The 12,928-nt window shown below is 34.6% G+C and overlaps 1 protein-coding gene across 1 annotated transcript; it reads left to right on the top strand.

Annotated features, from left to right (window-relative positions):
• The first annotated feature begins 1,666 nt into the window (after nt 1-1,666).
• On the top strand, nt 1,667-7,652 carry LOC128246290 (mucin-5AC-like). The gene is made up of 4 exons (XM_052964483.1): nt 1,667-1,735; nt 2,066-2,206; nt 2,410-2,746; nt 3,179-7,652. The coding sequence occupies exons 1-4, from the start codon at nt 1,667-1,669 to the stop codon at nt 3,241-3,243; spliced, it is 612 nt and encodes a 203-aa protein (XP_052820443.1). The 3' UTR covers nt 3,244-7,652.
• The last annotated feature ends 5,276 nt before the right edge of the window (nt 7,653-12,928 follow it).

Below are 12,928 nucleotides of genomic sequence, written 5' to 3'. Positions count from 1 at the left end.
AATATTTGCAACATTTTAACCCTTTACTTGCACATATTGTGAGTACATGATATTAACCTTGATGTAAGACCTGCTATTCTTCATAAAATGAAATTTTTCTGGCACAAATATATAAAATCAAACAAATTGCCTGATATTAATGTTTACCGTAATGAGATTTATACATGGTGAAGATATTTCGGACCTTAAAATTCAGTAGTTTTTTGAAATATGGGTCAGATAAGTTGAGGTTAAATGCCTCCTTATTTGTATTGTGTTAAAATATTATTTAACTGTTTTAAATGTATTTCAGGCTTAGGGTTCGTCCCCTATTATTTGAAACAATGAAGACGGTGGCCCACCTGAAACTACCAAACCTAGAGATAAGATGGAGACCGGCATGTAAGACCAGAGTGGCACAACACTAACAAGGTACATGTCAAGTCTAACTGGGCTTTTTTGTCAATGATAACTCATAAGTACATGCCAACTACTGAGAATGATTGATTTCAACTTCTATCTTTTTATAACAATTTTTAGCTCTACTGGCCAAAGGCCAGAAGAGCGTATGCGATGGTTATGTGTACGTTGTATGTGCCTCCGTGCGTCTGTAATCAATTTCTTGTTAACGTGATGCAGTCTTCAGTTTGGATTGTATCTCAATGAAACTTTTGCAGTATTTAGATATTTATTAGAGCTTGGTTCAGCTATATCCGACCATGCTTGCCTAGATTAAGGGCCTTGAAAATGCTCATTTTGGTCAACTTATTTTTAGCCATGCAGGTCTGCATGAGAGAATTCTACTTTTAGCCAAGTTTACATGTACATATAAATTAAAGTCTAGGATTAAGGGAGACAATTTGCTTTTTGGTACTGCAGTTGATTTTGTTACTCTGCCTTGTTCTTGTTGAAAGCCCAAAGACCATTTTTTTAGCTCTAAGTGTCTGTAGTTTGCACATTCATCTTAACAAAATTGGTTGTGAAGTTATGCACCTGGGGTCATTACTGGCCACGCCCAGGGTTCTCAGGTTTGGTCAACTTAAATTGGTAAAGTTTTGAAAATCTGTTTGTGTTTGTACGTCCATCTCAGCACAATTGCTTGTGAATGTTTGTTTAAATTGATCAATGTTGTCCTAGGATGCCCTTGACTTTGACCTTTTGACCAACCTTTTTTTTAAAAATTTAAAACGACAGAAATATTTACCATGAGTACAGTTTTGAAAGCATATTTTTTTACAGATGACTTTTACTTGGCACATATTAAAATAGTTCATGCAACTAATCTGATTACAATACTTTCTGGGCTCAGATGTTGAACGTGCAACATTTTCAGGTAACCCAAACACAAAATGTGAACTATATATCTGTTGCCTTTTACCCATACATACATGCTCTGGATTAAAAATGACCACAAGAGCCATGCCAGTAGAGCAAAGGCCCTTTTGGGCCTCTTGTTAAGATATAATAATGTTGATAGTCATATCATTCTGGCCGAGTTATTTTTCCAAGGTCAGCTGTCATGATATCATCTCACATAATAACATTGTATAGTGTTGATTTCGTTCCACCAGTTTTAAATTCATTTTCATTCTTGTTTCAATTTTCGGTAAGCTTATAAAATTTTCAGTCATTTTTTTGACACAAGTTTTATCATTTTATAAAATCCTGCTGTTGTTTGTACCATCAGATGCGGCAGGAGGAGAAAGAAGCGGACAGAAAGAGACTGGAGCGCAAATGCAGAAATCAGAGAGAGGAAGTGAGTAAATTGTGCATCATGTTTAAACAGATTCATCTTTAGCTCGACTAGAATAACAAATATAATGAGAGCTATTATACTTGCATTCCTTTCCACGAAGTGTTAAGCGTGGGCCACACACCCAGGTTAAGGTTAGACATGGAAGCCCCTGAGACCATTATCTCAACTGAGGGCCTCAGAAGACTCTAAAAACTTTATCTTGATCTATGTACTTTGGCCAAAGGATAGGCCAGCACTTCTCGTTTAGTCAAACATTACTGATTGTTAAAGTAATAACATAAAATTATTATAATTGTAATGGGGTTGTAAAACTATATATATTTTTTTCAGATTGAAACGATGGAAGCTATGAGAGTGGAGATGGATCGCATGAGAGCTGAGATTGCAGAATTGAGGGAGGAAGTCAGGTCTCTTAAAGAAAGGGCCAAGACTTGTACGGCCCCTTCAACTGAAACGGCAGAACAGAGCAGGGTAAGATAATTTTACAACTTTTAATAATATTTATAAATTACTGTATAGATAATCTGTTTGGTCATTTCAGGTTACATAGAATAGAAAGTGTCTGTCCCAAAGATTTAATAATCACCTTTCAGACATCATTTTAAGAATATAACTGCCTAAGTTAAAACCTATTTTGTTAACAGCCACATTATTCTTACCTTTTCTTATTTCAGATCCCAAGGCCAAAGGGACCTGCATCTGCCACTGCGCACAGGAGCCTTTTTGCAGCTGTGCGCAGGAGACCTGGCTTCGCTGCGGGCAGTGCTTCTACAACGTCAACTGCGTGCAGGACAACAACAACAACTGCATCAACAACTGCACGCAGTACTTCTGCCCGCAGCACGGCAGCAACTGTGGGCAGCTCTACACGGAAGACAACATCTGCCCGCAGCTCTGCTGCCACTGCCCCCAGCATGCCATCAGCTGGTGGGCAGACTTCTGCCCCCAGCACATTATCAGCTGGTGGGCAGACGGTCGAGGGTGGGGCAGCTCGAGGTCGTGGAAAAGTCTGTAAGTACATACCTTATGATAAGAAACCAATAGAGGTGTTGTGTATGGTCAGAGTGTCTGATATTAAAACTGTTTAATTCTTCAAAGGAATGTTTTTGCTGGTACATTTAATGTGCGGATCAATATTCTCAAAACAACAACAGTAAGAATGGAAATTAATGACAGCACTTTTCATTCCCTGGTTTATTCAAAATGTTGCATCATATTAAATTCAACTTAAAGTCTTATCCAGCCCCTTGTTATAATCCGTTATTATGTGAGGTCCCTGCCTGATAACCTTATACTTCTATGTGGAATGAAACAAAACATGAACGCTGGAAATAAGATGGAGGAGCTTTGGCAGCCACTTGCAGTAGTAATTAAAAAACAAAATGTATCTCTCTATTACATGTGTTCAACTTTTTCTTAATTTTTGTTATTATATATTTTCAGCAACAAAACGTAAGCGTGTTGATGACGATGGGGGGAAGGCAAAGAAAAAACCGGCTTGGAAATGAGAATAAAAATGCCTGCCCCTCCCCCACCCCTCGACCGGACTCCCTCTTCTGCATCTCAGCCAAACAACATCTCTCTCTGATCCAAAGTATTTAACGACTATGATCCAAATCGCTCCACATCGCTCCGCACCTCTTCTTCACCTTGTACAAAATCCCTGCTCAGCATCGCTACATACATGGCTGCAGTTTCCCTATAATATGAAGGCTGCAGTGCTCTACAATGGCTAGAGCTGTGTTTGTGTCATGCCGGTCTCCATGGGCCACCATCAACAACGTCCTGATTGTGAATGTTGTCTGAAAAAAACACTTGAAAGGACATTCCCACGAACAAGAACTGACGATTTGTTTTAAGTTGTTTGTGTTCATTTTTTATTGGTTAAATACAGGTTTGCCTTTTGAAAGATGCCATTTTTTCAACAGTGTTCTTTAAAAAAAAAAGAGAATGTTCATAGCCTCTTTCATGTTTTAAAGGTATGATGTTCATATTACTAGACTTATTTCACACCTGTTAAAATCAGATAAATTTCTGAAAAGTCCTCAAACTAGTTGGTGTAGTTATCCAAGCTTTTTGACTTGACTGCATATATCTACAAATGCATTATTTCACTTTGTTTAATTGCCTAAAGCAGATCTTGACTGAAGCTCCAAAGTATTAGCTGTATATGATTTTGAACAGTTTCATACATGACCTTGGCTTCACTCATTTTTTTATGTTTCTGAGAATTGGACAACTATGATCTATTTGAATCTTTTATTGATATTTATCAATTTGTACATTGCTGTCTGTTCAATTCTGACCTTAGTCCCTGTCCTGCGATCCATCTTGATATTGAAAACAGGGGCCCCTGTACTCCACTTAATCCCCCTCCTAGCCTACGCCTGGCAATATTCAATCCCACCATTATCCCGTCCAACAAATGCCTTTCCCCAAATCCTTTCCTGACCCCTGACCTGTGCACTGTCAAACCAACCTTCTACTCTACACTTTCTTAAGGGCCGGCCCAAATCATACCATCTTCTCTAACAGACATAGATGTACAAATAGATTGAATGTGTATATGAAATTATATAAGCATTCACAAAGTCTTGTTATTAATTTTACTACAAAAAGTAAGCTTTACCATATAACAAATTAAAGAAACTACAAATTAAGGCAGCATGGTCAGAACTGTTCCTTTTTAGTTCATGATAACCCGAACTGTATGCTTCCATTGACTGGCATAGTTTCAGTATTTTGTATTATGTACTTTAAATAAACTTGCCAATTAAAGCAGAGGGCAACCTCTACTGAAACATTCGGAGCAGAACATTCATAACATTAACTGAAATACCACAGGATTATCAAAAAAAGATAAATGTATGAAACCTGTTATTGTTTACAAAGGTATATAGTAGAAAGGCAAGCCTATTAACCATTTACGAGAGCATTATACACAATATAAGATGTTCGTTGGGAATGAACGTTTCAATACGATACTGTATTATCACTGATTGCATTCAGTGAACTTGTTTTGGGGGAATGTTGCAATCGTTCTTTTGATTTGTTATTTTCTGCTTTTGTGCAGTTTTATTTATTTTTTCGGTATGCTGACGACTTGCAGTTAGTGGTGTTAAAGGTGATGATGAGGAGGATGATGATGATGATTGGAGGATGTATATAGTGATTTTTAATATTTTGTTACGTTCTAGTAACTTTTATAAAAAAATAAAACCAAATAAAAAATATTTTTGTGCAACCTATTATGTATGTTTATTTTTTTCATTTATTTTGAAGCATTTGTTTTATATTGTACAAAAAGGTGTAATTAATTGGTAAAACAAACAAAAAACATATTCAAAATAACTTCAAAAGCAGTTTTATGTATATATATATTATTTTATTCTGAACTTTTTTTTGTTTTTGCATTGAATTATAATTATGGTCATTATTTTAGACCTGTTTGTGTTTTACCAAATACTTATACCTTTTTGTGTTTTACTTACATAAAAAATACAAAAAAAAAATTAAACTTAAAAAATCACAAAAAAATAATCTTGTTTGAATTATGTACATATTTGAATTCAGCCGGACTGTTTCAAAGAAACAAGTCTAGCTATTCTCATAGCCTTGGTGTCGTCATTATTGTGTCAAAGCATATCAAATGTTCAAGCTATCAAAATGAAACTTGGTACACATGTGGCGAGCTATAATACACACATGAATAGCAAGGCCATAATTCTGGTTATTGGTGGTGAATTATGCCTTTTTTTTACACTGAACAAGTGTTGGCGTTCACTTTGGTGCGCTCTCTTTTTTTGTTGGTGATTATCAACGTATTTTGTTTTTGAATGATTCGCCACATTTCCCTCAGTTATTGTTATTTTCTGTAATAGTGTTCGAAATGTTTGTGCTGATGCTTCTGAAAGCGTATAAATGTAGTTTGTAAACTATTTTAAAACCATTTTCATGCTGTAGGGTATTTACATTATGAGTGTTTATGTTCTACTGTTGCTATTACTGTTGTGACTGTATGCATTATTTTGTGTACTGCATTACAATGCTGATTTAGAATTTTGAACACTCATTAATAGTTCTCTTTCATTTAGTTGTTGCTGTTACCGCAACTGTTGATGATAAACCATTGATTAAGTTGTTGCTGTTACCGCAACTGTTGATGATAAACCATTGATTTAGTTGTTGCTGTAATCGCAACTGTTGATGATAAACCATTGATTTAGTTGTTGTTTGCAACTGTTGATAATAAACCATTTATTTAGATGTTGCTGTTACTGCAACTGTTGATAATAAACTTTAACCTGTGTTTGTCCTATTTGGTAAAGAGTCCTTCTTTCCTTATTGTAGAAGTAATATAATTTATTTGTCAGTTATTCAAGGAAAGTTCTATACTTATGCTGAAACTAAAAAGTTTGGAAACCTGCTCATTATTAATTTTGACCCAAATTAAAATGCTTTCTCATTCTCGAGTTAAATAATCTAGTATTAGATCTCTTTTGTAGTGATGTTTTAGGTTGGAACAAATGTTACTTACCATTGCTTGTTGTATTATACTTATGCAATATGCTTCAATCCTTGTGATATATTTTCCATGACAATGTTCATATGTACAGCATTTGACTTCAGGAAGCAGCTGATTGAATATGATTGACTTATGTGGTATGACAATTGAGTGAATATATGAAATTCTTGATGATAAAAGTGTTGAATATGATTGACTTGTGTGGTATGACAATTTAGTGAATATATGAAATTCTTGATGATAAAAGTGTTGAATATGATTGACTTATGTGGTAGACAATTGAGTGAATATATGAAATTCTTGATGATAAAAGTGTTGAATATGATTGACTTATGTGGTAGACAATTGAGTGAATATATGAAAATCTTGATGATAAAAGTGTTGAATATGATTGACTTATGTGGTATGACAATTGAGTGAATATATGAAATTCTTGATGATAAAAGTGTTGAAAATGATTGACTTATGTGGTAGACAATTGAGTGAATATATGAAATTCTTGATGATAAAAGTGCTCAATATGATTGACTTATGTGTAATGACAATTGAGTGCATTCATGAAATTCTTGATGATAAAAATGTTGAATATGATTGACTTATGTGTAATGACAATTGAGTGCATTCATGAAATTCTTAATGATGAGTGTATTTGTGCTAATGCATAGCAAGGTATGTAACTCTTGCTAAAATAATAGTGTAAGAGTTCTTCCCCTTTTTGATGTAAAAGAACAGTCAAGCATTGTATTTTTCCCTGTGGTGCTCTTATTTAATCTTTATTCAAACTTATTTAGATAATTTAGAACTGTGTCTTCAGTACAACTTAAACAGTTTGGATGAAAATTATTTTCAAAAGCAATATTAAATCTTGAATTTACAAAAAATGTACCGTAGTTTTACATCTGTATAATTCAGATAATTATATTATTACTTGTTTAGGTGCTGTTATGTAGGGTCAGTTTGGTAAACCAGTCTGTGTTTAATTAAACAGCGTATGTTTTTTTTAATGCAATTCAAGCACAATTATTAGATTTGAGACTGCAATTACAAAAATGGAGCTGTATAAGAGTGAAATAGTAATTTGAGGAATTGATTTTGTATTGACCTTGTGGCTAATTTACAACATTTTGTATTTAAATAAATCTATTTGTACATCAATCTGTCAATGATATTCAGACCTTATTCCGAGTCCTGTTCCCTTACTGTGTCTGCCTTTTTCTAAAAAAATCAGGGGCCCCTGTATTCTGACCTTATCCCGAAACAAAATGACCAGGCCTGATGTCCCGCCTCTGTCCATCCCACCATATCCTGCCTTTCCCATACCCTTCCCCGACCCCTGACCTGACCCCTTTCAAACCTACCACTTTAAGGGCCCACCCTTTAAGCTTGTAATGTTTTTACACTGCAGAAAAGAGAAAGTTCACCTCTGCTTTGTACTACTTTAAAGCATTTGACTCGCCTTGTAATCAATATCATAAACCAAAAAGGAAATAGTTATACAAAATTTACAGGCAGCTTTTAAATATTAATAGAATTAGTCCTAAAATCAACATATTGCCAAAACCAGTTAAATATCAAAATTAACACTAAAATGATCTTAGTTAATCTGCATTCATCTTATGCACTTGGGTGTATGTAATATGTGCATCTATCAATCAGAATTTGTAGGTCATTTAGAATCCTTTAATACATGTGTGTTTGTTTTGTTATATTTTGTTTTATAAATACTTTATTATTTGCTAAATATGTCATTGTTTGGTCATATATTGTATTATGAATATTTTCATTATTTGCTAAATATATTATTGTTTGGTCATATACATGTATTGTATTATGAATATTTTCATTATTTGCTAAATGTATTATTGTGATGTCATATATTGTATTATGAATATTTTCATACCTCGCTAAATATATTATTGTGATGTCATATATTGTATTAGAAATATTTTCATAGTTCGCTAAATATTATAAATATTTTCATACCTCGCTAAATATATTATTGTGTTACATATATCGTATAATGTATTATAAATATTTTCATAATTCGCTAAATATACTGTTGTTTAATCATATATTGTAAAAGAAATGTTTTAATAATTTGCTTTATATATTATTGTTTGGTCATATATTGTAATATAAATATTTTCTTAAATTGTTGAATAAATTATGTACAACATACCTAATAATATTAATAACGATGTTTGTAATTTTGTCCAGTGACTGCTAATATACTTAATGAATTATGATGTACGTATTTTTGGCTGGTCACAGCCTGTGAAAATATTAAACCATGTTGTACGGTATTTTGTATATGTTAAACTAGAAGCAATAAATGCCTTTGTTGTTTTTATCCCATTATACATATTTGCTTGGCCATGTTTAAATGCCGATATCGAAATGAACTCAATATTTGTGAATCTGAAGTGCACCCTGGCCTGGATTCGAACTTCGGATTGCCTTGGTAAGAAGTGAGAACCCTAACTGAACAATTGTGTTATAACCTTACATTTTCTAATGGAAGGGGGAATTAATAAGTTAAAATAAATGATAACTTACTTTTAAGGCATATTGGTGATTTGTTTAAAGTGCTGTAAAAGAGGTACTATTTATTTAGTTACCTGCAAGCAAAATGCAACGGTTGGAAATGAAATAGGCAGCCTTGATTAAACACTTTTTTATTCAAATCTGGTCCATCAATACTTGTTTATATCTTAAAGATACCAAACACGTACTTGTAACCAAAAACTAAACAATATATGATTGAAACCAGAACATATATAAGATTAAAAGGATAACAAGAACAGCCGCAAAATAACTTTGTATTTGAAATCATAAGTAAATGACTATAAGAGCTCTATAAATACATACATTCAAACCTGGCATAGTGTTGCAGCAATAATAATTACCATCTCCTGCAACAGCGTCATACTACTTTTTTTTACTACTGCAGCAGGCATTTACAACTTTTCTGTGACAGCACTTGGTTCTACCACTTTACTTAAATTACATCAACGCTAACACTGCAGTATTGATCACTGTGGCAAAAATTGGCACAAACCCTTCAACTACATTGACAATGATTGGCACTACCCCTTCACCTACTACGACAATGACTAGCACTAGCCCTTAACTTACTACATCAATGACTGGCACTACCCCTTAACCTACTAAGTCGATGATTGGCACTACCCCTTTTACTACACTGACAATGATAAGCACTACCCCTTTAACTACTACAACAATGATTGGCCCTACCCCTTAACCTACTACATCAATGACTGGCACTACCCCTTTTACTACACTGACAATGATAAGCACTACCCCTTTAACTACTACGACAATGATTGGTACTACCCCTTAACCTGCAACGTCAATGATTGGCACTATCCATTCAAAGCTGCACACTCACAGATTGAACATTTTGACAAGATTTTTATTTTTTGTCTTTGTGTAGTTTGAACAAGACAATTTTTGCAAAAATGCATGGAAACCAGTTCTATAACACAGCTGATAAAAAAATTAGATCGCAGACTTCTGTTTAAGTTGAAAAATGATGTTTTCTTAAACCGTTAGCACTACCTTAACTACTACGACAATGATTGACTTTACTACAATAACGGCCCTGATACCAACTTCTAGATCACCAGTTCAACTACTGTGACAGTGATCAGCACTAACTTTTTAACTTCTACAACAATGATTGGCTTAACTATTACTACTGCACTGATGACAACTTCTAGATAGCCAGTTTTACTACTGTGACAGTGATCAGCACTAACTTTTTAACTACAACAACAATGATTAGCTTGGCTACTATAACCACACTGATAACAACTTCTATATCACCAGTTCTACTACTGTGACATTGATCAGCACTACCTTTTTAACTACAACAATGATTAGCTTTACTACTATAACCACACTGATAACAACTTCTATATCACCAGTTCTACTACTGTGACAGTGATCAGCACTACCTTTTTAACTACAACAACAATGATTAGCTTTACTACTATAACCACACTGATACCAACTTCTAGATCACCAGTTCTACTACTGTGAGAGTGATCAGCACTACCTTTTTAACTACAACAACAATGATTAGCTTTACTACTATAACCACACTGATACCAACTTCTAGATCACCAGTTCTACTACTGTGACAGTGATCAGCACTACCTTAACTACTACGACAATAATCGACTTAACTACTACTACCGCACTGATAACTTCTATATCATAAGTTCTACTACTCTGACAGTGATCAGCACTACCTTAACTACTACGACAATAATCGACTTAACTACTACTACCGCACTGATAACTTCTATATCATAAGTTCTACTACTCTGACAGTGATCAGCACTACCTTAACTACTACGACAATGAGCGACTTTACTACAATATCGGCACTGATAACTTCTAGATCACCAGTTCTACTACTGTGACAGTGATCAGCACTACCTTAACTACTGCGACAATGATCAGCTTTACTACTACTACTGCACTGATAAAAACTTCTAAGATCACCAGTTCTACTACTGTGACAGTGATCAGCACTACCTTTTTAACTACTACAACAATGATTAGCTTTACTACTACTACCGCACTGAAAACTTCTAGATCACCAGTTCAACTACTGCGACAGTGATCAGCACTACCTTTTTAACTACTACAACAATGATTAGCTTTACTACTACTACCGCACTGAAAACTTCTAGATCACCAGTTCAACTACTGTGACAGTGATCAGCACTACCTGTTTAACAACAACAACAATGATTTGCTTAACTATTACGCACTGAAGACAACTTCTAGGGTCACCAGTTCTACTACGAAGACGATGATCAGCACTCCCTTTTTCACTACAACAACAATGTTTTGCTGAATTTCTACTATTACCACACTGATGACAACTTCTTGAACACCAGTTCTACTACTGTGACAGTGATCAGCACTATTTTTTTAACTACAACAACAATGATTAGCTTTACTACTATAACCACACTGATAACAACTTCTATATCACCAGTTCTACTACTGTGACAGTGATCAGCACTACCTTTTTAACTACAACAACAATGATTAGCTTGGCTACTATAACCACACTGATAAAAACTTCTAGATCACCAGTTCAACTACTGTGACAGTGATCAGCACTACCTTTTTAACTACAACAACAATTATTAGCTTTACTACTATAACCACACTGATAACTTCTAGATCACCAGTTCAACTACTGTGACAGTGATCAGCACTACCTTTTCAACTACAACAACAATGATTGACTTGACTATTACCACACTGATAACAACTTCTAGATCACCAGTTCAACTACTGTGACAGTGATCAGCACTACCTTTTTAACTACAACAACAATGATTGGCTATACTACTACTACTGCACTAATAACAACTTTAGATCACCAGTTCTACTACTGTGACAGTGATCAGCACTACCTTTTTAACTACAACAACAATGATGGGCTATACTACTACTACTGCACTAATAACAACTTTAGATCACCAGTTCTACTACTGTGACAGTGATCAGCACTACCTTTTTAACTACAACAACAATGATTGGCTGTACTATTACTACTGCACTAATAACAACTTTAGATCACCAGTTCTACTACTGTGACAGTGATCAGCACTACCTTTTTAATTACAACAACAATGATTGGCTATACTACTACTACTGCACTAATAACAACTTTAGATCACCAGTTCTACTACTGTGACAGTGATCAGCACTACCTTTTTAACTACAACAACAATGATGGGCTATACTACTACTACTGCACTAATAACAACTTTAGATCACCAGTTCTACTACTGTGACAGTGATCAGCACTACCTTTTTAACTACAACAACAATGATTGGCTGTACTACTACTACTGCACTTATAACAACTTTAGATCACCAGTTCAACTACTGTGACAGTGATCAGCACTACCTTTTTAACTACAACAACAATGATTTGCTTAACTATTACTACTGCACTGATAACAACTTCTAGATAGCTAGTTTTACTACTGTGACAGTGATCAGCACTACCTTTTTAACTACAACAACAATGATTGGCTATACTACTACTACTGCACTGATAACAACTTCTAGATCACCAGTTCTACTACTGTGACAGTGATCAGCACTACCTTTTTAACTACAACAACAATGATTGGCTATACTACTACTACTGCACTGATAACAACTTCTAGATCACCAGTTCTACTACTGTGACAGTGATCAGCACTACCTTTTTAACTACAACAACAATGATTGGCTTAACTATTACTACTGCACTGATAACAACTTCTAGATAGCTGGTTTACTACTGTGACAGTGATCAGCACTACCTTTTTAACTACAACAACAATGATTGGCTATACTACTACTACTGCACTAATAACAACTTTAGACTACCAGTTCTACTACTGTGACAGTGATCAGCACTACCTTTTTAACTACAACAACAATGATTGGCTTTACTACTACTACTGCACTAATAACAACTTTAGATCACCAGTTCTTCTACTGTGACAGTGATCAGCACTACCTTTTTAACTACAACAACAATGATTGGCTTTACTACTACTACTGCACTAATAACAACTTTAGATCACCAGTTCTACTACTGTGACAGTGATCAGCACTACCTTTTT

Source organism: Mya arenaria, chromosome 9 (genome assembly GCF_026914265.1).
Source record: "Mya arenaria isolate MELC-2E11 chromosome 9, ASM2691426v1".
NCBI lineage: Eukaryota > Metazoa > Mollusca > Bivalvia > Myida > Myidae > Mya > Mya arenaria.
Note: the sequence above shows the minus strand (reverse complement) of the source record. Positions and strands in the feature narration are given on the sequence as shown.

Bases quoted from the DNA above. Each gene is read 5' to 3' on its own strand.
- LOC128246290 (XM_052964483.1), top strand. From the start codon at position 1,667: ATGCGGCAGGAGGAGAAAGAAGCGGACAGAAAGAGACTGGAGCGCAAA. The intron at 1,736-2,065 runs GTGAGTAAATTG...TATTTTTTTCAG, and splicing joins GCAGAAATCAGAGAGAGGAA to ATTGAAACGATGGAAGCTAT. The intron at 2,207-2,409 runs GTAAGATAATTT...TTCTTATTTCAG, and splicing joins AAACGGCAGAACAGAGCAGG to ATCCCAAGGCCAAAGGGACC.